The sequence below is a fragment of the Micropterus dolomieu genome, linkage group LG21 (genome assembly GCF_021292245.1).
Source record: "Micropterus dolomieu isolate WLL.071019.BEF.003 ecotype Adirondacks linkage group LG21, ASM2129224v1, whole genome shotgun sequence".
Classification (NCBI taxonomy): domain Eukaryota; kingdom Metazoa; phylum Chordata; class Actinopteri; order Centrarchiformes; family Centrarchidae; genus Micropterus; species Micropterus dolomieu.
In genome coordinates this window covers 10675598-10702871 of record NC_060170.1, presented here as the reverse complement: position 1 = coordinate 10702871, position 27274 = coordinate 10675598, and the positions used below count along the sequence as shown (strand labels likewise).

The 27274-nt window shown below is 41.0% G+C and overlaps 1 protein-coding gene across 3 annotated transcripts in view; it reads right to left on the bottom strand.

Annotated features, from left to right (window-relative positions):
- Positions 1-27274, bottom strand: part of LOC123960119 (metal transporter CNNM4-like) — a 52516-nt gene that overhangs the window by 15779 nt on the left and 9463 nt on the right. For all 3 annotated transcript variants that reach the window (XR_006822446.1, XM_046034668.1, XM_046034669.1), the window contains exons 2-4: positions 13207-13350; positions 12700-12834; positions 10009-10178 (exon numbers count right to left, since the gene is read on the bottom strand). Coding sequence is in view for 2 of the 3 variants with exons in the window: in XM_046034668.1 (XP_045890624.1) it covers positions 10009-10178; positions 12700-12834; positions 13207-13350 (449 nt within the window). In the remaining variant the exon portion in view is untranslated. The remainder of the gene's footprint in view (positions 1-10008; positions 10179-12699; positions 12835-13206; positions 13351-27274) is intronic.

Here is a 27274-nt window from a genome sequence, read left to right as displayed (position 1 = left end):
ACGCACACTTACCAATGGGGTCTCGTGTCTCCGTGGGGACCTAGATTTCTACCCCACGGGTAGAGACTGCTTTTTGAGGATTAATTAGTGGTTTTAGGATTCAGGTTACAATTATGTCAGGGTTAGAGTTAGGGTAAGGCATGTAGTGGTTAAGGTTAGGATAAGAACTAGGGAATGCATTATGTCAGTGAGTATGTGCACGTGTGCACGTGTGTGTGTGTGTGTGTGTGTGTGCGCGCGCTACTAGCCTCGGTGTTTAGTGGTTTGTGACCATGTGTTTGTCATAAAATTAACCGCTGGCTTTAGTTATTGGCTGATGTCAAACAGAACAGTTTCTTTCAACAGTTTCAACAGCACAAAGTCACTGAGTCATTTCCGCGGTCACACACACACACACACACACACACCTCTTCAGTAATATGTAACAGTGTGAGTGTGCATCAATCTAAAGCCCGTTGTGACTCATAAGTGTCAATGGTGTGGGGTCACGCACACGCATGTTTGTTCCTTTGTCTTCGTGGGAGCATCTCATTGACATAATACCCAGGCCGTTACCCTAACCTGACTGTAACCCTAAAACCACATCTTAACTATCAAAAAGCGGTTAAGTACAGGAATATTTCGTTATTCTCACAGGACTGACATTTTTCTAGTTCTTGTCCACAACAGGAAGAGTGGCTCACCAATATGTTCTGACTTAATTATCCTGGTATGTAACTATAGCAACAGCGTTTAAACGGCCAACATACAGGACATCAATCAGTGATAATGTTGAACCTACACCGGTTTCTGAGTTTCAAAGTATTATGGGATGTATTGGTCACACAAAATACACAGTCCAAAGGCACATTTTATTATTGATAACTGATGCATTCATTTATAGTAATAAAAAAAAAAAAAAACCTACACAGTCTTCCACTGAAAATGTCACTTCAGATCTTCAATTTGAAGATTTGGGTTACTGATATTAGTTTAGGATTGGTACTAAAGAGGGGGGTGTAGTATGACTGTCAACCAGGAAACTTACAACATACAGATAAAGATGAAGGAAAATAAAAAGACATCATGAAGGTTTATAAGCCACAGCAGCAAAACAAAACAAAAAATAGCTTCTTAGGAAATGTTTTTCCTGTTTACTAAAATAACTACAACACAGCTAATTTAGCGTCACTCCTTCATTTCATCAGGACACAGTCATACATACACTTCCAAAAGCTGAAGGAACCCTGTGGACACAACAAGCGGCCGAACTCTGCCTGTGTGGACCGTTCTGTGAGAATCACAAAGCATCTTTATAGAAGCATGAATCACGCTGGTCATAAACAAACGAAGATCACTACCAGGAAAAAACACACACACATCCACACACTATAAAAGGAGTGGAACAAGGACAGTGAATTATCTGTATCTGAGGTTTTTAGTTCTCATGAGTCTACTAGACTCCCACACATCAGACATACATTCAGACGTAATGCTAACAATACAAAAAACATGTAAATAGTCTCTCTCTCACACACACACACACTCAGATTTATTCACCCGTCAGTCTGCCAGATTTTTGAGTGCCACAGCAAACTCTGTTTCCTTATTAGCAGTCACTCTGCTACTCAACACTCCCCTTTTAAAGAATACTCCACTGATTTAGCTTTGCACTCCTTTAAAACTGTTACAAGCAGGATCAAGCTTGATGCAGCAGAAGCAGAGAAATTGTCTTTTTTATTCAATGTATTCCTCCTTTCTTGGCAAAACCTGGTGCCGACGTTATGCAACTGCCACAATGCAACTGGACCGCTGACATTTTGGTGTGCAATTCGGGGTTTTTATGCTCATAGCGGCTGATGTAGCCTCGAGCAGAGATGAGGAGCGGGCTACACAGGTCTCGTTAGCTCACTTCTTTCTAACTCCGCATCCCAGATTTCTTTCATTTTCCAACTCGTAGTCTTCAGCTCCAGTCAATGCTGACTCAAGTGACATCACTTGAGGCTATTTATCAGACTTCACACAGCTCCCACTGGAGACACTAAAAGCTTTAATACACACCTTTTTCTCCACATATGCAATAGGAATCACCAAGACTGTAAACAAACATAGATGTTTATGGCTGTTAATTTGCCTGAATGTCAAAGCAGCGGGTAGTCTTTACAGGGACGCCACTTTGAGAAGTGTTGGCTAAAGCTGCGTTTCGACCAAAGGAACTATACCTCAGAACTAGGAACCTTTGGAGGAACTCAGTGCATTTCCACTGAAGGGACCAGGGTCTAAGTTTAGTTCTGGGGTCTTTTATTTTATTTTTTTAAAAGTCCCTGCTCAGGATGTAGTACTTTCCGAAAGTACAGGAATTTTGGGGGGGCGGGGCTTGCCTTGCAGTGAATTTCTGAATGGGCGAGTAGAGACTACTGGCTTTAACTGGAGAATGCCGGGTGATTTTCTGCAACTGCTCCTCTCTTTTCCACAGTTGTTGTTGTTTGCAAACCAATAAATGACAATCATCAGTCAGATAGCCACACAAGTCTCGCAGATGTCCGCCTGAGATCGTACGTCGGCATTAAATGTAGGCTACTGGAAACAGCAGCCAGCGTGCAGCAGTGTGTTTACAGCCAACAGCTGATGGAGTTATGCTAAATACTGGGTTTTAATATTATAATATAAATGTTTTAATAACCTTCCAAACTGTCGCAATTTTATTTTTGTGTTTCTTTCTCTGTGCTGGAGTTATTTTAAGAACTTGATGGCTTCATCCAGTTTGTTATTAAATTTGTAACAAACTTTATCGTGTGTCTCTTCATTTTACTCTCACACAAAAAAGCTGCTTTAATGGTCAAGTACAGCCTATAGTTTTTCATTATATTCCAATCAAATCTGATGTTCATTTATAAATGTTGCTCATGGATAATGGTTACTAAGTAATGATGCCTGTGCATCGCTTTGTACGGAGTTGGCTTATAGCCTATGTCAGCTGGTTAATTTGGCTAATCTTTGCAGGTCTTTAGACCACAGTGGAAACGCACACAACAATGGGTTGAAGGAACCTTTTTTTTCCTTGAAAAGAAATCCGGGGACTTAAAAGTCCCGGATACTTTTGGTCGTAACGCGGCATAAGGTAGCAAGGCAAAAAACAAAAGTTGCCTCTGCTGAAAGGATTGGGATGGAAGGATGTTTTTTGGGGACTTTTTGGTTGGAAAGTCATCTTAAACATTACAAGGAAGAAATACATTTAATTAACCTCTAACAAAGCACCCCTACCTCAGCCTGTTCACCTTGCTGCCTTCTGGGAAGAGATATATAAGTTTCAACTGCCGCATCAATAGACTGCAGAGCTGCCCCCCCCCATCAAATTCATTCTCAGCACTGCTCCATTGAATATAGTTTATTTCTGTTTACCGTTTTTATGATTGATTTTATATATCTGTATATTGTCTGCTACGTAGCAGAGGGAGTTACAAACTCAATTTCACTTTACAACCTGTTGTAATGTCACATATAAACCTACCTTGGATAAAGAAAAGGTGATCAATTAAAAGCAAGGGCCTGCCTGTAACATACAGTATATTCAGTCAGGATGTCCGATATGTATCCTCTAGGTCTTCACTCAGATTAAGATGTGCAAACATGCTAAAAGTTGCAGTCCTTCCTCCACACCAGCACCACCACGTTATTAAAGAGATTCTGTGAAGCAATAAGCTGTTGTCACACGTCCAAAATAACTAGTGTCAAATCAAAACAATCTCTCTGCATCTTTCTCTACATCTCCACGACCCCTTCTCTGTCAAGTCCCCCCCCGGTGCAATGTTTCCATATAAGCGCTCCCGGAATGTGAGAGCATAATTTTGTTTACAGGACAAACATGGGCAGCACACAAACTCCCAATTTTCCCCAACTTGTCTACACACAAGCTAGTCCAAGACCCTACAGAGAAACTAGAAATGAATAATTCATTGAGTAGTCTGCTGTGTGTCTGTTATTAATGAAATTAAAAATTTATTAGCACAAGATCTAGTGAAAGTAGTCTAAGAGAGTATCCATCCAGAAATCCAGATTAGGTATTAAACAAAAAGGAAAGTGGTTATTACCTGGAATAACCTTATTAAAGAGTTGCTTAAGACATTAAACTTAACCTTGTTTTACCTGAATTAGATATTATCTGAGACACTTTCATTGACAGACAAAAGCAAAAACCCAGAAGATTTTCTGCAGAGTCAGACTCTCTATCTAGTACTATTCACAGCTGCTGGCTGCAGGGGTAGGTTTCTCTCCTGTGGAAAATTCCCTCCCTGGCATTCTGACACTCAGCATTTAGCCCATTCCAAAAAGGTCTTAGCGGATTATTCCACATGTGGGGTCTCTGCACAACATCCTCGGTATCCGGCCTCCCACGGGAGAAAATCTCCCCGAGACGAGCGGCGGGGAGAAAGTCAAAATGATCCCCTGGATTACTGGACCTGCATAATGACTGTTTGTGGACATTGATGTTGGAAATAAATGTGTGTGAAAGAGTGAGATGAAGACAGTGAAGTGTAATTTTCCCACCCTGTAGGATTTGAGCACACGTGTACATGTACACATTGTTGGATACAGCAGAAGTGCAAAAGTGGTGTTAGTGCCTTTGGTTTACAGTGTGTAAGCATGCAGATGGAGGAAGAGATTCTCAGGTATGTGTGTGTGGGATAAGCGTAATGACAGCTGACTGACAGCAGGTGGGTATGATGTCCTCCCTCTCCACTAACATCTTAACATATATAATGGGGATCAATTAGTCAAGCATGTCCTCAGGACGAGCAACACAGCTCTCATGCATTTCTGCCCGTCTGTCCAAGGGCACAGCTGTCTGAAACCTCATTTGCCTGTTCTTCACTCGCCTTTTCAGCATCCTCCTATCTTTGCTAAAGCCCTGCTCAGACATGGAAAAATAACATTGCTTTGAATAAGACCAGCGTTGGTGGTAACACAATACAAAATAATGCGTTAGAGAACTCGTTCATTTTTTGTTTTGTTTGTAATGAATAATGTGACGCATTTGATTTGCAATTCAAGTAATCAGTTATTTCGTTACATTTGCAAATAAGCTATCTGTTACTGTTGAAAGTTTAATTCCCTGTTCCTTTTGTTATCACAAAAAGAAAAAACTGTTCACACTGTTTCTGTTTCTTCTATACTTCTTGGAGGGTAGCGGCGTACTAGTGAAAAGTATCCAATCCTATGTCTGCGTCTGTGTGTCAGTGCTCATGTGTAGCTCAGCTAGCAAGATAGCAGAGAGGACACCCTTCACATCGTGGAAGTAAGTAGCATTGATCTAGTTAACTGGTTGCATGTTGAAACATGATGTACTGTAAGCTACACAAGCCAATGTTTTATCGTTTCCATAGAAGCAGCTACGCTCTCAGGCTGCATCACTGATGGATTTTAAAACTTATTTTGCCGTTGAAGCATTAATGAATGACCGTCATGAGCATGACAGATGCTCGTCCACTCTACTCATAGGCTGCCTTCAGACTGCAGGCCTAAGTGACCCATATCAGATTTCTTTGCCAACTGAGATTTTATTTTATTTTTTTATAACAGTGTCAACAGCCCAAATCACATGGAATCTGATCTTTTCCCATTCGCATTTGCGCCACTGTCATATGTGGTTCAAATCAGATACAGGTAAGATTTTTTGAGTGTATGCAGGTAATGGAGAACAAGTGGGCACACTGGATTGGTCCTGCAGAGCTGATTGCTACCTCCTGATTGGTCAACTGGATGACAGCAACCATCTTAAGCCCCACTGACAGGAACTCCCTTCTCTCTCTCTGCCATTCCCAACCTGAGCCTGTGTACTGTGCGTTATGTCTGTGTTCATTGTAAGTAGAGAACTGTTGTGAGCATATTAGACTTTGTAAGTCAACCTGTGTAGTGAACACATTAGACTGAATGGCTTACCTTAGTAATTCTGATTATTGTCTTATGACAACCTTGTTTTGTTGGCTCTAGCCATTTTGTTTGCTATATAGCAATCTTCTTTGTTGTAGCTTATGGTGTCAGCTACTAGCAGTTTAGTAAGAGTGAGAAGCCCTTTTTGTTTGCACCCTTTTTCTCCTGCTTTTGGAATTAGAAACTTAGTTTAGAGCTTTGTCTTTTCTTTACTTCTTGGTTTTTGGTTTAGGAAAGATTTTCTGTGTTTTGGTTGTTGTTTTGGGCACTGCTCATCTCTGAAGCAAATAAAAACTGCTAAGTTGTATTTACTGTGTTCTGGCATTGCTTGGGAATTGGAAGAGTGGGAAGCCACCCATTTATGTTACAACCTGGATATCCCTAGACCTTTGGGATGTAACGGACTTTTTTATGTCAAGTGACTAGGATGGTTATTCAGACAGACAGATCATGTTGATCTAAAGGTGGAGGAGTCATTCTTGGACATTAGTTCCATTATAGAATAAATTGCACATTATTATCTTGAATCATTTATTTGACTATAACATAGCATAGTGAAAATAACTCACACCTACATTCTTTCTTTGCGTAACTTTCTATGTGCATTCTTCCGTTTCCTCAATGTTAATCACACACTTAGGAGAAAAGTTCAATTCAAATAAAGTATATTTGGCGAACCAGATATCATGATAACGGAGTAGTAGAGCGCAGAGCAAGAGCTTACGGTTATTTACCCTTTTTAAAGCCATGCTTCAACCATAATCTGTCTTTGAGCCCATGAAGGACGGAAACATTTTAAAACCACAACTGAAGAAGTCTAGAGGTGGTGAGTGTTTGGAAAGATTTTGACTTTAACCTCCTCCAGCCTGGTGCTCCCATAAATCGGGCTCTTTATACTCTTAAAGTAACAGACTAATCCTTGTAGAGTTGACTGACTTTGGATCAGTTGTGACCAGACAGACTGCTGGATGGATGGACAGACTCGCACAGTGTTTTTATATTTTCTTGATCACCTGGTCTTCATTTCTCTCAATAGACTACAAATGGATGAAAATGAATTGTGCGTTTTCCTGATGTGTGCGGTATCTTAAACTTTAGCTGGGATTCAATCATAAATTAACTAAACTTGTGTGCTATCTTATTCAACAGTGGCTGCTGTAACAGCTGGCTGTGCTCCATAGAGAGTGCTCACAAGAAAACATTAGAGGGACAGATTTAGTAGGGAGAAGAGAAAGGGAAACCTTATACCAAATATTACAAAGAGAAACACAAAACTAACTCCCTACTTAGTGAGAAATCTGGGCCTTTTTCTTCACCTTACAACTGGTCTGTCATACAACAGTATAACTTTTAACAAAGTGTTTCCAGGCTATTCCGAAATGATGTTTGTGTGGCAGCAGTGCTGTATCCACTTATTGTTCGCAATGGTAGGAGGTGGCTGCTGGAAAGAGTGGGTAAGACACTGCTGGACCTGTGGATCAATGGTCTATCGGACACATCCTTTACACATATGCACACAAAACATTAACACATTAAAGCAGCCCAAAGTCATCCATACACAGGAAAACACCCTGCACATGTCCAGTCCAATCGTGTCAGCCACACTGACCACAGCAGGACATTAGGGGCCTGATTTACTAAAGGTGTGCACGCAGAGTGACGTCTTTCAAAAGCGGAAGATAGCACCTGTTGATCATTTAGTACTTTTGGCTTAATGAAAATGCAATTTGGGGCGTAACATGCAAATACATTTATTTACCACAAGAAATGTGATCTACCAAGCCTAAACGCAATTTCACATGAGAGCAACAGCTTCTGTATTTAATACATTTGAAAGGAAGGTGCAAACTGTTATTGTTACCAGAAGGACACACAGCCGTAATCAAAGAAAATGTAGAGAAATTAACAATATTAGATAATATTATTCTATATCCAATATATAGAATTATTTAATTTTTTCGCTGAACTATATGAATAGAATTTTTTTGCATTTTCCTTTAGCTTTGGCAATACTGTTGTATTAACATTCATGCCAATAAAGCAAATTTCGTTTCAACCTGACTTCTTTTCTCTGTGAGATGGAAGACTTTAGAAAGTTGCGTGGCGCTGCGGAGAGCGCCCAGCTGCAGTGGTGCACGGATCACGCGTAAAATTCATCCAGCCAGAGGGAACGATCACCAACTGTTCACAGCCCCGGTCGTAATATAGCGACACAACCCATTGTAGGTATCGGAGAGGGTGGCCAGGTGTACAGGGACAGGGACAGGAGATTGCGGAGCGATCGATCACGGTGAGGACAGTTGGTGATCGTTCCCTTTGGCAGGATGAAGCACGATCTGCTGGCATTTCCTCGCGTCTGGGTCATTCCAGCATACTGTATCTGTTTCTGCTGGGGTTTTCCAAAGCAGTTTTTCAGGTGTGCTGGTACCATTTCTACATACTCAGGACACACTGAACGAAACAAACCAAGGTTTTTAAGCTGTGGCTTCTTTCCCTCCCGGAAACCATTAAAACACGCAAAAGCCTCATTTAAATACTGCCACCTCCACTGTGTTTGCTCCTGTGGTCATCTACGCAATTCTTAGTAAATCCCCCATAACAACAGGTACTAAAATTGCACGTGCAATATTTTAGAATACACCTGCAATGTAGTACTCTTTATTTGGGATGTTAGTAAATCCAGCCCTAGGAGTTTAGTTTGATTTTAATTATTTCTTAAAGGCAATTTTTTTCTAAAACTTTATTTTTGTTGTTTTTCAGGGCTTTCCAAAATTTTGTACCCACGCTTTCTTCAAAATACTACTAGTGAACTCCAACTTCTGTCTCAAATCAGGATAACTTACAAACATAAAGCATTGTGATTGTAGCTGACCAGCTTTTAAACAGCCATTTAAAGCCTCGAGAGAATACTGAAACTACCTTTTATCACATCAGATTTTAAACCCCATGACTTATTGCCAGTTAACAGTAAGCCTCTTGGAAGATAATTTACGTTTTTGTTAATCAGCTCTTGTTCAGTGACTCAGCTTGATTTTGAATAATCATAATAATAATAAAAACACAAACCCAGGCAAACACCAACACACGCACTTTATCAACAGTTTCGGACCCCTGTTGGGTCGTCGCTGTGTCTCGACGCCTACTGCCATCTGTCACACGGTGTAGCTTAGACGCGTTTAACAAAAAGACAGACCGCTCAATGCCGCTAAGCCCCAGAAGCACTTGGTGGGGGGATGACTTGACAGGTGGAGAGAGGAAGAGGAGGAGGAGGGTCAAAGAAAGAAAGAGGAAGAGTGTGTGTGGAAGGTGGGCAGTCTCATAATCCTAGCTGCACAGCTTATCTCCAAGCTAAAGCAACAGGAGTATGACATTTAGAGGGCAGGATGTGTTCATCATGGTTAGAGGGCTGTTACGTATGTACCTGCTCTTTAAAGGTAATTAGACATCAGGCATGGTAAAGCATGTTATTATTTAAATTAGGCCCTGATAATCTGCTGTTATGTTTCTTATGTAATTGTGTTTTTGGAAATCATGTGCCAATGCTAATACGCTCAGAATGATAATGTTAAGCAGGTTATGTGCATTCACTATCTTAGTTAAGTGTGTTAACATGCTAACACTCGCTAATTAGCATAAACACAAAGTACAGCTGAGACTGATGACTGACTGTGGTATTTGGCCATACAGTGATGATGGCGCAGGATTAAAAAGTAAACGGTCACAAAAATTCTTCCAGAAGGGAACATAAATGATAATCTGTCCAACAGTTATTATCATTATATTTCACTCAAAACCACAAATGTCAACCTGCTGCAGCGGGTTATGTGAGGGTTATGTGAGAGTTGAAATAACACTAGATATTCTCCTGCGTTGCACATGTGTTGGTGTATGGATGAGTGTGTGGGAGTCTGTTTGGAAGTATGTGATGAGAAAATATTTTAAAAAGAGCCTTTCAATCTGCTTTTGGAGATCAGACCGCAGAGTGAGCAGTTCCTGCTTTTGCATTCAGACCTGCTATTACGTCCCACACTGAGGCAACAAGCGGTCACAGACCCAAGTCACGCCTCACCCCCCCCTCTTCCTTAAATTACTGTGTACCTGCAGGATGAGAACGAAGTAGTCGACGGGCTTGCCCCTCTGGTAGACGTAGTGATGGGGCGAGCGCTTTTCGCTTTCGTTGAACTTGATCTCCTGGATCACATCGGGATGGCGCAGGATCCGCAGCAGCACCTTATCTGAGATCTGAGACTGGCTGAACAAGCTCACCTCTGCAGGAAGAGATGTAAAGAGAGTTTTACTGTAAACCAGTCTGCTGACATCACTGATACAGGTGCTTATTAAATGATTCATGCTTTTGTCTGCAGCAACATGACAAACATCTGAAACAGGTGATCCTATAAGAAGCGTAACATATTTATAGCCATGAATTTTGCTTTGACAAACTGAGAAAGGATTACGAGAATCATGTATCAAGTAAAATGAAAAAGTGCATTAAGCATTTCATGTTTAAGTGACATAAATGGAGAATGGATTACTATCAATTAGAGCTTCCAAATGCATTTAAATGAAGATCAGCTCTTCGTCAGGATTTGTCAAATAATCAATTAGTCGCTTTAAATAAAGTTTATCGGCAGCTATTTTGGTGATAAAAGAATTACATTTTTAAAGCTAAAATGTCAAACATTTGCTTGTTACAGCTTCTCACATGTGATGAGTTGATGCTTTTCTTTGTTATACATGACAGTAAAGTGAATGTCTTTGAGTTTTGTACTGTTGGTCAGACAAAACAAGTCAGGGCGAGCGGCTGAGGGAAATTATAGCGCCATTTTTCACCTAATTGTGTGCATTTCTGTAACAGGCCCTGGTTGTCCAAGGGAGGGTCAAGTATCTTTCAACAGGGAGAAAACATCTTAACCTCAAATCATTTACAACAGATTTTTAAGTGTAATACTCCTGTATTAAATTCTAATCTGAGTAGCATGTCTTAACTTTATATGTTTACAGTGGATCGATTGTTTTCCCCATACTTATACTGTATATATTGTACTTTGGTTTATCTTTTTTATTTGGTTCTTATCTTTGTCCGTTTGTCGCCTTTGTTTCATTAGTATTTCTTTCTTTTGCTTGTTATATCTAAAAAAGTGGGCTCTTGTTTCTATTTATGTTATTTTAATAAAGTAAATAATGTCTGAATGAGAAATTGTAAAGCTGAAACAAATTCTCGATTATTAATTAGCTGACTGAAAAATAATCAACAAAAAGTTGCAGTCATTTTTCAAACAAAAATCATGATTGATTTGCTGTTTTTCTCTGTTTTACATCATTGTACATTAATTATCTTTGGATTTTGGACTTTTGGTAGCCATCTGAATTTCTTCACTATATTTCCAGAGCCAACATTTTGCTCACTCATTTACAATGGACCAATTTTTTTCATATACAAAAAATAATGGGAATATTAATCAATAATGAAAATAATCATTAGTTACAGCCCTGAAAAAATAGGGCTTCTGGCTAACACTAGCACATTTACAGTCATGTTGACTGACGTGCATTGTCCGTGTTGAAAAAAACAACAGTTTTTTGGTTTACAGGCATTTCTGTTTCTGCCACAGGATAGGATGTTGCAATCACAGCTCAACCTTTGACCCCACCCAAACTAAGAACAAAGATAAAGTAAAGCAATACACAGAGAGAGGTGAGGAATATATGAGCAATGTTGGCTTCATCTAAAAGCCAAACAAACTCCTTTTACTTTGGTTTATATATTAAGTCGACAAGTTCATCTGGTTTACTCAACAAAAAAAAAAGAAAGAAAGAAAGAAAAAACATCTGTTGTGGCTCTGAAGAAGTGTACCCATGACGTTTTAATGATTTTCTAGTCAGAACACTTTCACAACCTATAAATTTCATATCTTCCTGATTTGTTAATGTAAAACAAATCTGCAGACTGAAGGCGCTTGCTGTTACAAAACACATACCTCAAATTATGTAATGAAGCATTACATTATGGTGTCATAATGCACTTGTAAGATTTCCTGATGTTCCCTTACTTTCCCTTTCTCTGAAATACATCTCTCAAAGATCAGTGATACTCTGGATATCCCTTGTCACATATCAATGGCAATGCAGATGGGACACTAAAAAGAGCTGGGTAACAATAACAAGCTGGGAACAAGAACAAAATAAAGGAAAAGAATCAGAGAAAATTCCTAGAATGAAAACAGAACTTTTAGAAAAATGAAATATCCAATTCTAGTGTTAATGAATCAAGAAAGAAACATGAAAGCAACACTCTGAGTCAGCAGACACGGTCGTTATCTCTGCAGAGGCAGACTCTGGCATGCTCCTGCACCACAGCCGCTCTGAGAGACGTGCTACGTCACGCTAGCAGCAGCTAACGCTAACTGCTTCTGGCAGAGCACATCAGCTATCACTCGCTACACATTGCAACATGTTCTCAGTGACAAGACATCACATCCAGCTGGCCAACGTCCAGAGTCTTCTTGTGGCGGTAAGCACTGGCAGGCATACTGCTCGGATCTTAAATAGATCGTCCAAGTAAATAAACACATTTAAACCACCACCCTGCATGTATGGACCTGCCTTGCTTGTCAGGTGGCAAGATGACAGAATCCATCACATCCTGAGGATAAAATGTTGTGGCTACATATCCAAGACATATGTTCCCATGTAGTTCTACATGATCTACTGGCAGTGCTGTAGTAACATTGTGATGAGTGACTGTGTTTGTCTGCGTGTGCATGCATGCATCGGTGCATTTCCCACCTGTAGCCAGGAAGCGATGGGCGGCCAGCAGCAGCTGAGGAGAGACCTTCACTTTTGATTCACTCTCGTGTTTGAAGGCGGAGAAGTCTCTCTTATTCTTATTGGGCGCCACCTTTTTCCTGTTGCGGTTATCAGCTGAGAGGTGACACACAAACACACACACACACACACACACACACACACACACACAGAGCAGACAACGTTATTTATTTAAAAATGTACACTTAAAAGATCAAAAGGTAAAAGTCATTGTAGCTGTTCTGTAAGCTACGACAGGAGGAGCCACTTACTGCTTAATCTTGTAAACCTATACCGATGTCTAAATATATCTCTAAAAACCCGCCTCTAAAACCATCTCATAGCTAGAACAACAACAATGTAGATATTAATTATATCTAAACAATAAATAATAAATAGATTTAAATTCTATTTATGATTTATGTGCACTGACAGTAAAGACAAGCTTAGAGGTAAGTCAATGGATAAACAAATGTAAAGGGAACTCACTGTAAAGGTCCGATTCATCCAGAATCTCACATTTAATTATCTCTTCGATTACGTCTTCAAGTGTGACCAACCCCAGCACCTCGTAGAAAGGATCTCCCTCCCCCTCGTTGTTCACCTTCTGGACGATGGCCAGGTGGGATTTTCCTAAGTGGAACAAAGAGAATCATTAGTGGGATTTTCAGCCAAAATGTTTGCCCTGATTATTCTTCTAGATGTTGTGATCTAGACAATGTGTATTAACAACCAGTTAATTATTAAGGAATTCATATGTTTATTTCTACCACGTACACATATCAACACCATGAGCGTGGGGGCGATGTGATGTGTAGAAGAGACTAATGTACAGCTGGACAACAGCTGCAACTGTTGGTGGCAGTAATGAGCGATAAAACTATCAATAAAAAGGAGACAAGTACAGGCAGATGTAATCAATGCAGACCCATTAGACAATATGACTAATTTTGTCATTTCCGTTAATTCTGTGGTAACCAACTTTATTATTAATATGGGAAATGCTGCAAATGAATGAGCAGAGCTGATTAAATTTGATCAAAGCATTGAATATATTTTGTGGCTCCGAGTCAGTGTGCAGGCGTCACTTTTTTTCACCGATGCTGCTTTGTAAATATTGTTGCACCCACGTGATGTGCGAATAATCGCACTCCTTTAACAAAACTTAGATTCTGTTGATTTTTGATTCAACACAATGAAATCCCTTGATTTTTTCACTTAAGTAACCAAAAATATGCATTTCTTCCTGGTTATTTTAGCCATAAACTATTTCTGGATTGATTACCCATAACATTTAGCAGCATAGCTCAACATAACATCGCAGAATAAACAAAACTGTAATTGCTTCTACAATGCAGCATTCGCAACTTGCAAATAAATATTCAGCTGTATTTGTAAGACCTTAAGGACAAATACAGTACAACTGGGTGAGAAACATTCAGTGTAGACAAAGAAAACCACGGAGCAGATCTTCAAATGTTATATCTCTGTTCTAATACTAACAATACTGTGAACTAAAACCAAGAATAACCAGTTGTTATAGATGCTTGTTGTCTCACGATTTCGGGAAATGCAATCAGAAGAAAACTGTTTGCTGCTGTGTCACTACCACATTCAATTAATTCCTGTTTCCTTTCATGTGGTTCTACAGGGTTTCGTTCTTTAAACAGATAAAGATGCAGGAGAAGCTGGGTGGTTTGATTTGACTTGTGGTAAATTTCACCTCCAATGGCACCAACACTGAGCCACCACTAATCCTAACATAAAGGGATCAAATTGGAGCCAGACGACAAAGGGAAAATCAAAACATCAACATTAAAGTCAAGTCTTGCTCATGTTGGTATGTGCGGTAAAAGCTTGCCTTGGGTCTTCTTGAGTGCTGTCTACACATTACTTCAAAATAAAACAGCATACAACAAAGCCCTGATGGTAGTCAAAATAGCCTTGTCTACCGCCTCTTTGCCATCTATATATAGTTATTGTGGTACATTTGTATTGAATTTTCTTCATGTCTTGGTTCTTGGATAGAGCCACCTGGCCGAGTCCCTACACCATGACAAACAATTCAAGTATCCTGATGGATTCCTATACGATGGCAGGTCTGTTCTAACATTAACCCATGTCCACTCCTTCTGCTTGCACCACAAATAGTTTGTTAATGTGCACAAGTCGTCACAGCTGGGGTTGGGTCCGGACTTTGGCCATGAGCGTTGCTTTACAACACAAAAAACACACATGAACACAAAGACACAAACCCTGCTGAACTCTTCACATGACAAACTGTCCAAAGTGCAGACTGACGGTGGCCGGCTGCAGACTCTTGTCCAAACAAGTGCAGAGCTGGCCCCAACGATGCTCTGAATTATTAATGACTCTGCCAGAGAGAAGCACTCAAGAGGATATTTGGTGGAGTTTCGTCCCAGGTGAATAATTTCCTCCCCCTGCACAGATAAACAGCACATACTGTATATGGGGACACACATGCAAGCCACTGGTCTAAACTACCCTCTGGCGCACTCACCATTAAAAGACTGGATTTGAACAGCAGGCTGAGGGCAAGGGAGACAATTTGTTTCCTAAATATAGGAAGAGCGGCCAGTCAAAACAGCATCTGATAAGCATCTGTTGTGCTACGCAGACACTTGTTATTCTCAGTCTCCCCAAAACCACAAGCTCAGGTCGTTACAAAGGATACAACAAGCGGGAAGAAGCGTGAAATCCGAACGGCCCATCAACTGTCCCTCTTTCCAAAAAGAGTAGAGTAGGATTTACAAAGAGCTTATATGACCAGCAATTAAAGAAAATGTGAAGTGTTTTGTCTTTGTGTTTTTGTGTCCTTGATGTCCGCCTGCATGTCCAGGCAAAGTGGGCGCTGCTGGCGCAATGACACAAACACACTCCACACATTCTCAGCTTTGACCTTGCTTGGTTTTACTACATGAATAGAGCTGAGGGACTTTAAGGAATCTGTTTTCCACAAGGCCGGCTTTACTGTGATGTCAGGACATGAGATGTCAGGGTGGGTGGGTGATGTACTGTATATTTAGTCTGGACGCTCAAGTCTCGAGAGGAAGCAGCAAGGCTGGACATTCATCATTGGCTAAGAAACAAACAGTCTAAACAGTTCTCATCACAGTATTAGGATAGATTATTTTGATAGATTATTTTCATCCTCAATTAATTTACCCAGGATCTTTAACTCGAGCACAATTTTATGTATCGTGACTAAAGAGGTCCAGAGTCAATCCTAAGGATCTGTATCAGGACATATTTTAATGGTTAAATATTAGTTAAAATAATCCAGATCAAATGCAGATCATTTCTTTACTACTGTACTGTGTTTTGTCCACCTCAGCATGCTAGAGTTGCAATGCTGCTCTGCAGACAGGCTCTACAGTGTCATCAATTTGTTATGCCAGTGAAAATTAGAGCGTGGGAATGCCAAAACGTATTTGGCTGCATCGGTGACAACCAGATTGGCAAAAGACACAAGATTCACGAAACTCCAACACCCACAAATCTGTTATCTCTCCTCTTTCTTTCTTTTTAGCAAACAGAAAAACAGGTAGCAGGTTGTCATTTTAAGCCACTGCTGACCGTCACTTTGGCAAGTGGCAACGGCAGGTCATATCAGCTGTCACTAACGAACGTTAACTCCATGAGTAATTTGATGAACGGCTGTTGTCGAGTATGTGTGTCTGTCAGCCAAAGCTCATTTGTGACGGAAGAAACTCTGTAACACCACTGTACAAACAGTGTGTTTTTATAGTTCCAACAACTCCAACAGAGTGATATGTCTCCTCTGATAAATCGATCAGCTCTCCCAGTTAAACTTCATATCATATCAATAACTTAATATGTTCAAAATAATAGTTTTGAATTAGGACCTTCAGTATTTGGATCACGTATTTTGTAATGATAAAAAAAATAATGAGCCAAATTCGTAATCAACATCTTCTGCTAGTTTGGATATAATTATTTTACTATATAGGCTTTACTGAACATCCCTGTCACAAACTTCCTCATGGGACGCATTATGTTCCTTTTTTATCTCATCATAGGCAAGTGAGAAAGAAACTCAATCGGGACATCCCTAACTATGACCCTTATTCATGGTGACAAGCAGTAGCACCTGGTTGGCAACACATGTTAACTGGTCCGCAAGTTGACTGCATGGGAAAAAATAGGTACTTCCTGGAAAACAGTGGATCTTCAGTGAGGCTGTGCCATGCAGCATTGCACCATTTGACACACCAGATGCACAGTACAGACAGAAATAATATTATGTAAGGTTCATGGAGTAAATGTGATCAAGTTGGTGATTTTCAGGAGAACTGATGTGTGCCGACACTAAAAAAAGTGGCATTTCCTGCCATTATGGCCTGCATCATATACGCCAGTGTAACCCCCAGTCGTCTTAAATGTAAGAAAAATCCTTTCTTGCTGAACCCCATCAAATCAGAATGTCCTTCTCCTAATAACTGACAGAGCCCATTTATTTACACATAAGAATAACCTCTCTAAGTGTCATCTCCTACCCCAGAAACCTGTTTCATCAGAAATTACATCACTTAAGGGAGGGATGATATAATGTCGTGGGACCTTTTAAGGTGAAATTTTGCCAGGATGGAAAGCATTAGTCAACAGTGTCCCACGGTAAGAAAGGCTCCGAGCACATTCATTTGCTGATCGTTGTTCATTCCACACGAGATCACTGTAGCTACGAAAATAGAGCCACCATGTAATGGAAAAGGCACTCTGTGTGTGTGTGTGTGTATGTGTGTGTGTGTGTGTGTGTGTGTGTGAGAGAGAGTCCTCTCCCTGTGGTGCTGAGTCAATATTTCAGAGGAAGTAGGACCCCAGGGGACATACTTACACCCAGTTACTCGAGAGTCACTTGAGCAACTATTGGATCCGCACATACACGCACATGCCCACACACACACACACACACACACACACACACACACACACACTGCACAAGGACCTTCAGCCAAGTACAGGCTGCTTCATGCATTCAGTGTCTGACCTGTGTCAGCTGAGTCTACAATTAAAAAACCCACAAAGTCACCCAGCTCCTATGTGTCTGCCGCTGCTGATTCTTCAGAGACGTGTGTTTCAGCGCAGCACGCTCACCTCAGGCTCACACAGAAATACATACAGCTGTCACTTCATCATTTTGTTGGTAAAACCCACCATCCCTCCATCGCTCATCCTGTCTACAGGCTGAGAGCTGAAGAGGCAGCGATCGCCGTCGGTGCTCCTTGACTTTGTAAAATGTTAAAACTGGTCAACTTTAAAGTAATCCTTTATTACTAATCCTTTATTAACTGCTCCCAACTTAGCTTGTGTTTAGGTCACAACACAGGCCTAATGATTTGATTCTGATTCAAAGGACTACAATGTCACGATTATCGATGCAACCCTAACACTGGTGTCACAGGACAATAATAACCAAGGCTTGCCTAACTACCTGTCCAAAGATATTGAGTTTACCATCATAAGACAAAGATACGCCACAAACCATCACAACTGAGAAGCTGGAACTAGAAAAAAGTTTGCCATGTTTGCTTGAAATAAAGTGACGTAAAAGATTAACTGTATATCAAAACTGCTGCTGATTAATTTTCAATCAACTGATCATCTCATCTCTTAATCTGTCTGCCTATCTATCTACCTCCAACCATCCATCTTACCACTGTCATCATCATTATTACTAGCACCTTCCGTTAACTTTTATAATTGGTGAACGTGGAACAGTTTATGGGTTCAAACCCCGTCGTTCAAGGGGCCGAGCGGGCGTCCACTTATTAGAAGGTCGGTGGTACTATCCCCGGCTCCACCAGTCTGCATGTCGAAGTATCCTTGGGCAAGATAGTGAACCGCAAAATTGCTGTAAATGTGTATTTCTGTTTCTGATGGCAGGCGCCTCTCTCAATCAGTGTGAATGTGACGTAGCGTAAAGCGCTCTGAGTGGACGGACAAAGTAAAAAGGTGTTATACAAGTACAGACCGTTAACTATTCTGCTTTTATGATCATCGCAGGCGTTTTGTGCTTTAAAAAAAACAACTAAGACACAGCAAACAACGTGAGTGCAGAGAGAGGAGAAAACTTTTCCAAAAGAGGAACCGAGAAACACTTACACCAAACTTCTCTTTCTTTGACTGAACATTACGCAACATTATCAACAACAACACCACCTTTCCACCACATACCCCTCAATTATTCAGGGTTCAGTTTTCTGGGTGATGTTGCGTGTTTTTTTTTTCCCCCCCACACAGTCCCGTTTGGGTCCGTTCCACTAGATTTGTTTTTGCTGTCCTCAGTTTCATTTTCTCAATAATTGAACTGAATCAGTCCATCACTGTTCAGATACTCCCAGAAGGTTGCCTTCTCTGCCCTCTGGCTCTTCTGTCCCCATCCTGCGAGCCGGCCTGTTTGTTGACATGAAACATCGGTGACAAAAGGACAGGGTGGAGAGCGATGAGTCTGTATGGGAAAGGAATGCCTCGCGCATACCGCCCACACACAAAACACCACCGGGCACATATCAGCAGCACTCACTATAGGCACCGACTGCAAAACATGCGTGAGGAGGGGACGAAACAAAAATGCATGGCTGCAAATATGCATGCGCACACACACACACACACACACACACACACACACACACACACAGGTCAAGCTCCTCTAACCTGTTATTCCGGCTAAAACTTCAGCCTAAGGGACAGAAGGGCTGTAAAGTAATGGCTGAAATGGTTAGCCTATACTTTGAATGATTGCCGATTGTTTAAGACATAAAACTCCTTCATTGCATCTCATGTCAACACCCTCACAGCATTTGGCTAGGGCAGAGGCGGGTGGTGTGTGGACGTGCTGCCAAAGAGTATCTATGAGGAGATGAAATATAAACCATAAGGTCCAAATTTGAAGGTTCAGGAGACGCCAAGACAGAGTGCTACAGTTTGTTCACCTTTGATTTAGTACTTTACAACTCTGGGAAGTAATTACAGCACCAATCCAGAGACACAAGTAAAGATTACTTTCATTATCTGCCGATTATTTTCTTGTTTAATTGGTTAATCGCTTGGTCAATAAAATGTCACCAAATAATATAAAATGTCCATCAAAGTTTCACAAAGTCCACAGGGAAGTCTTCAAATGGCTTTTTTTGTGCGACCTACAGTCCAAAAACCAAAAGGTATTCAGTTTACAGTAAAAGAAGAAAATCCTCATCTTGTAACCAGAGAATGCTTGGCAACTTTTTATAACAATTAATAAGTTATTATTATTATTAAAAGTTGCCAATTCATTTTCTTTTAATAGACTGATTGATTAAGTGTCTAATCATTGGTAAACATTGGGCATTTTGATTGGTATTTTTCACAATCAGCTTTTTTTTTTTTTTATTAGAACAAACAATTGATTGAGAACGTCATATTAGTTTCCGATTGTTGGTTGTAGATTTTTTGTAGGTTCTTGAAGAATATGTGTTGAGAAGTACATAGAAAGTATCGTCACCAAAACTTGGATACCAAACTGGCATCAGGGTCCAACATTTTTAATAATACTCAGCCCTGTTGCGAATAAGCCAATGTCATCTAAAGCTAAAATGCCTCCAGCCAGATCTGCTCATCTAAAATTGTTTTTAAACATGTCAGGAATCCCACTACGAAGTTTATTTTAGACACACTACTATGCAACATGATGATGAATAGCATAGCCTCCGTTCAAACAAATGGACAAGACAGCCGTGTGTGCTTGTGATTGAGACATCAGGTCATTTCTGCTGAGCTGCTCTTTCTTCATGCTGACTTTTATCATTATGGCACGTGATCTGTAAGTGTTGGTGTGACAGACACAAAACATACAAGTTGAAGTTGAGGGGGCTGCAGCTGCACCGTCAGCAGTTCGAGCTACAATGGCAAGACAGGAAGCCAGAGAAAAGCAGCGGGCGGCTGATAAGAACGCAGAGAGAATCAGAGAGAAAAACTACTGATCTCCAGCTGCTGATAGTGCGAGTCTTGCTGAGTGATTGTGCTGTCCAGCTCCACCCAAGTTTGGTGTCAGTCCACACAGGCACAGCAAATTATGATTACTTTGGTGTAACATAGTGATAATTCTTATCAGTATGGTGAGATTGTTTTGTCAACTACTGTTCCCAGAGGTCAAGAAGGACAAGAAGAAGAGAAACAAATGGATCTGCGATTCAGTGACAACTGTGCCAACTCCATCTGCTGAAGAAGACAACCAATCTTTATCAAATCAATCAATCTGTGTGTTGTTTTTCAAAATAATAATAAAGACTTTCTTCAAAAGTTACAAAAAAAATGTGCTCCGAAAAAAGTTCTTCATGTGGCATATAAATGTACTTTATAGCCTAAAAATAGCAACAGACGATAGTGTGAATACATTTTCTTAGCTGGCACTGAACTCCTTTAAAGAGATAAAAGAATGATCTGCATGTGTAGAAGATGGTCTTTTAGATTAAGAAACTTTTGAAGAGAAGCGCCTTTTTTTAAGCTGTGAAGCAGAGGAAATGAAATGTTGGTTGCAGACCATGCACGTTTTATCTTCCACAAATTAAATCAGAGCACTACAGACAGGGAAGTCAGCTGACCAGAATGTGTGCGCGTGGGCTGGTCCTACTACATATTTATGGGATCCCACAAACAAAGCACTCTATACTTGAGGTCCGGCAGCTCACTCTCTGTGACTCGGCAGAACACCTGAGGGGTCAAGTCAAACATTCGTGTACACACACACACACACACACACACACACCTGTAAAAATGTGTTGAATCTGGCAAACTTCAGCGGATGCAGCGAGTTCTGCTAACTCTTCAGGCATTACTGTTGCTTATTTTGTGTGACAGGAACAGCAGAAATCCTTCGTGATGCCAACATAAAGAAGACACTAAATCTTATTTATCTTTCTTCACAGACCAGCCTCTCCTTGGCTATGAAAAATCTCTTTGACTATCATTCAAATGAAGAATTAAAGTGCCATTTCTTTTTTTTTTAAAAGATGTGACCTTGAAGAGAGGCCACAATAAAAAATTAAAAAAAAAAAAATCATACTACATCAATATTCTCCACTTCTCTATCACTGTTCCTAACACACAAAATGCTAACCCTACCCTGACCGATGTGTTGTGGGTGCCAAACTTATGACATATTCCTCAACTAAGTGCAGACAAATTCCAGTTTAGGTGTTCAGATCTGACTTTGTAGCACAAATGTGATGAGCCATCGTTCACACATTGATTACAAAATATGAGCTCTGGGTAAGGTTATATCAGTGCGCCAGATTTATATTAATGTTGTTAAAAGACAAAGAAAAAAGGTATTCAGCTCCACCAGATACTGAACCAAAACCATTAAGCAAATACAGGAAGGAGATAAGAGCTAAAACTCCTGAACCCTTAAAAATTCATACAACAAAGCAATGAGGCCACAACTACATGGCCCATTTCCTGCTTCAAATTTATTCATAAACAGCTTTTAGTGAATAATGTAGGAGGGATAGGGCAATGTTTGCAAAAGGTTCAGTAATCTGGAAGATTCTCATTTATCAAGTCCTCCCATGTTTTCACTTTACTGGCACACCTCCGGCTCTAAAGTGAGCACAGCCGTTGTTTCACAACCGCTTTCTGCAAAGCTGTGAGTTTTTCTTGCACCAGTAAAAGGCTATTGGTACTTTACCGCATACAGTTGCAGTCAAGAGTGACAGCCAACCGATCTTTCCTTGACAGTCAAAACAAAAAAACAGAATAACAAGGTGAGATGGAGAAACAGGATAAGTAGAGATGGAGGGAAGAGTGAGAGAGAGAGAGAGACCCATTATACAAAAGAGTGGAAATTCAGGTCTGCTCTGTACAAGGGGCCGAGGAAGGAATGTAGTAAATGATGGAGTTCTGATGTATAGCTGTGCAAATGCATGTCTGTGTGTATGTTTCATGTTCTTATATCCCAGTGGGGAACTTAACCTGAATGCACACTACTCCATGGGAACGTGTGTCCCCGTTGAGACAAAAATTGAGGTCCCCACAGGTAGCGTCCTGCTTTTTTATGGTTAAGAAATTTTTAGGGTTCAGTTTACAGTTTAGTTAGAAGTCGGGTTAAGGTTAGGCTAAGGGTCTATGGATTTCATTATTTTAATGAGATGTCCCCACGGATAAAGTGAAATAAACATGTGTGTGTGGCAGGGTACAAAGGTTACTGAGGCCAATCCGCTATAACACATGACAAAGTGATCAGTTAACAAATAGTTTAAATAAAGAAATAAACCCGATCATATACCGATTCCTTTCTTTATTGAGCTCTGCTGTGTTTTGTAGTGTTGCAAAGCTGCTCACCTCTACAGTGCAGCATTTCTCTGCACATAAGTGAATTCTGACGCCAGGGTCTGCATAACGCATAGATTCACTAAACTCCAACACTAACCCGAGCTGTTATCTCTCCTCTCTCTTTCTCATTAGCAAAGAGCAGACTACAAAACATTTAGGTGGCAGCTTCTCATTTTTAGCCACCGCTGACCAGTTAAAATGACAAACGTCATCAGCTGTCACTAATTAACATTCATTCTGTGAGCTGATGGCTGGCCAAAATAAAACTTGGCTGCCGTCTAGTTCAAGTGCTCTCTGCAGCCAGAGTCTATACTCAGCCAAAAAACTTTCGTGAGCACTGTGTAACACCAGTGTACAATCGCACGTGGACTGGAGTGTTTTCTAACAGAGTGATACTTCTTCTCTCTAGCTGATCGCTTCACATCAGTTTCAGTAGTTACATTCTCTATTAACTATCTTCATTAAGCCATCCCGTTACATCTGTGATTTCAGCTACAGCAGTTTTGTATCAGGACTTTCAGTGTTTGCACCAAGAAGCTCGTGAAAAATATGAGGTGTCAGATTTAGTAGGTAAAACTATTTCAGTGGTGACAGACACACATTTTCAAACTCCAACAAATACCCTATACTAAAACTAGAATAAAACATGTGTCATGTTTTACTTCCAAGTAACTGCATTAGTTAATGAGAAAATAGCAAAAATATTTTAAAAAGAAAAGTCTTATCTCTAGGGCTGCAACTAACGATTATTTCCATTATCTTTAACAAAAGTCCACTTACAATGCTAGCTTTTTCCAGAGATTTTAACCACATTGCAATCTGACTTTGAGTTTTATGCTCAATTCCAACTTTTGCTAAATCTTTCAGTAATTTTTTTCTTTAAAATGATTAATTGTTCAGCCAACAAAATGACAGAAAATACTGAAAAACGGCCAGAGCCCGAGGTGATGTTGTCAAAGTGCATTTTGTGACAGACATTCCAAAACCCAAAAGGTATTTCGTTTACAATTATATAAAAGAGAAGAAAACAGCAAATCTTCCTTTAAGAAGCCAGTGATTAATTACTCGTTGGTAAAGATTTTTCTGTTTATCAATGAATCCACTAATTGTTTCTGTAGTCTCACAGTATTAGTATAAGGGGTGGGAATCACCAGAGGACCCACGATACGATATCATGATACTTTTGTCACAATACGAGATCATTGCGATTTTAAAAATATTGCGATATATTTACCTCTTCAAATTGTGTCCCCAAAGGAAAACTCTTTTTCTCGTGGACAGAAAAAGTAATTGATTGTATTATTTTAGTACCAAAAAGTAAAATTATCATGTACAATTTGTATAAAAAAAAAAGATAAATAAAGAAAATATCACGATACTATGGTGTATCGATCCCCCCCAACCCTAGTTAGTATCTGAGGTTGGTGTTGTGAACTTCTTTAAAAACAACTTGATCTGTACGTAAGCTGAACCACTTGTCGACCCATTAAAAGTTCACCTGCTGCTACCTAACGGCAAACGGTCATATCACCATAGCACACATAACGTGGTCCTAAAGGCTGGGTGGGGTGGCCAGATAAGTGCCCAAACAGTGATAAACAGCAGACAATGCAGACAGTCCTGAAGGCCACAAACAAAAGCTGGTTCATTTCCTGAGAGGGTCAAAGTGTTTAAGGTTCAACTGAAATGTTGTGTTTAGGCTTTAAGTCTTAGACCTGCCCACTGACTCACACCCAATCTACCGCAGTATTAATTAATTACAAGTGAAATATCAACAAAAACAACCAGTACGCCTAAACTTTGATATTTTGTTTCGTTTAGTCTTGTGATATCGCATTTTCAACAGGACATGACTTCGCAGATAAAATACTTCATACTTCAATTTCAACTCTTATTCATACATGAATAAAATGACTGACAACATGATCAACATACATCAAGATGACACCGCAGACGGACGCCTCTGGATTACACTCCGTAGTGCTTTTTGTGTTTTTGTTTATAAACAAAAGTTTTTAAGAGCTCTTAAACATTGAACTTTCAACTGCTCACACTATTCCACCACTCTTTATCGAACCTGGAACTTTCCTGGAGTTATTAGTTAGAGGAGCAGCCGCTCTGTACGGGATATACCGGAGACGCCGAAGGGGGAAGAGAGCTGGTGCACTGGCTAAACTGAGACAGCGGGGTTTTCGCATTGCACTCCCTTCTATCCACCTGATGAATGTTCGCACTCTAGCCAACAAAATGGACAAACTGCTGCTCCTCATCAGAACTAACTCGAAAACCTGCACATCTGCCGCCCTCTGTTTCTCGCCTTGCTCACTGAGCACATCCCCGACAGCACACTTCACCTACCGGGATTTAATGTCATTATTATTAGACACATTATTCATAAACTGTAAACCTTTTTATTCACTGCGGGAGTTTTCCTCGTTTGTTCTGGTCACCGTTTACATTCCACCTCAGGCCTGTGTTAGTGAGGCGTTACTACACCTGGCCGACCAGATAACCAACGTGGAGAAAAAACATCCAGACTCCGTGCTCATTGTTCTCGGGGACCTAAACAGGACAAACCTCAGCCATGAACTTCTACAGTCACACCTCTCCCCCAGTCCAACACCATCTTCAAACAATCACCTTTCCCCACTGCCACGCTGTCACCCCCCCTCTCTGACCCCTCACCTGCACTCATGATCTGTGATGAGGATGTGCGCCAGCTCTTCCAGAGGCAGAAGATCAGGAAGGCTCCTGGCCCCGAAGGTGTGTCTCCATCCTGCCTGAAAATCTGTGCAGACCAGCTGGCCCCCATTTTCACACAGATCCTCAGCAGATCACTGGAGCTGTGTGAAGTTCCCTTCTGCTTCAAACGCTCCACAATCATCCTGGTCCCCAAAAGACCCTCCATCTCTGGACTAAATGACTACAGATGTCAGGGCGACAGACCTGTAGTCATGAAGTCCTTTGAAGGACTCGTGTTGGCCTGCCTCAAGGATATTACAGGCCCCTTGCTGGACCCCCTGCAGTTTGCCTACCGGGCTAACAGGTCAGTGGATGATGCAGTCAACTTAGGACTGCATTACATCCTGCAACACCTCGACTCTCCAGGGATTTATACAAGGATCCTGTTCGTGGACTTGATCTCGGTGTTCAACACCATCATCCCCGACATCCTCAGCACCAAACTCACACAGCTCACTGTGCCAGCCTCCACCTGTCAGTGGATCACAAACTTCCTGACTGACAGGAGTCAGTAGGTGAGGCAGGGGAACATCACATCCAGCACCCGGACTATCAGCACTGGCGTCCCCCAGGGGTGTGTGCTCTCCCCACTGCTCTTCTCCCTCTACACCAGACCTGGGCAAACTACGGCCCGCGGGCCACATTCGGCCCTTTGTACGTCCCTGTCCGGCCCGCGAGAGGCCAATCATAAATTACAACATAAATTAAACTAATATATGTCGTGCGTGCAATACAACTGTGGCGCTTTTATTTTGAAAGCGCTACGTTTGTGTTTGTGTCTTCCGTGTGTACGCACAGCTCCCGCGCACACGCGCGTAGGTGAACAGGGACAAGTGATGCTAGCCAGATTACCCCAAGATGTCAGCTCACGCTAAGAAAAGAAAAGTTGATAAGGAATGCCGCGTTTTCAACAAGACATGGACTGCCAAGTATTTCTTTACAGAAATTAAAGGTAATGCTGTGTGCTTAATTTGTGGTACACAGGTCGCTGTGTTGAAAGATTATAATTTGAATCTACACTACACCACCAAGCATGAGGAGAAATACAGAAATTTGACTGACGAAGAGCGCGCAAAGGAGTCTGATGCGTTGCTAGCAAAACTGCAAACCCAACAAGGCCTTTTTACCAAACTTCACACCCCAAGAGATGCAGCCGTCAGGACAAGTTATGTAATTTCTCACAAAATCGCCAGAAAAAGTAAGGCGTTTTCTGACGGCGAGTTCATTAAGGAGTGCTTATTGGACTCTGTTGCACTCATATGTCCGGAGAAAAAGGCCGCGTTTGAGAACGTGTCACTCTCCTGACGCACCGTAACGAGGCGGGTTGAGGACATCGCTGGGAACTTGGAGCTTCAGCTGAAGAACAGAGCGGACGACTTTGACTGTTTTTCTCTGGCTTTGGATGAGAGCTGCGATGTACGTGACACCGCCCAGCTCCTCATCTTCTTACGTGGGATAACTGCAG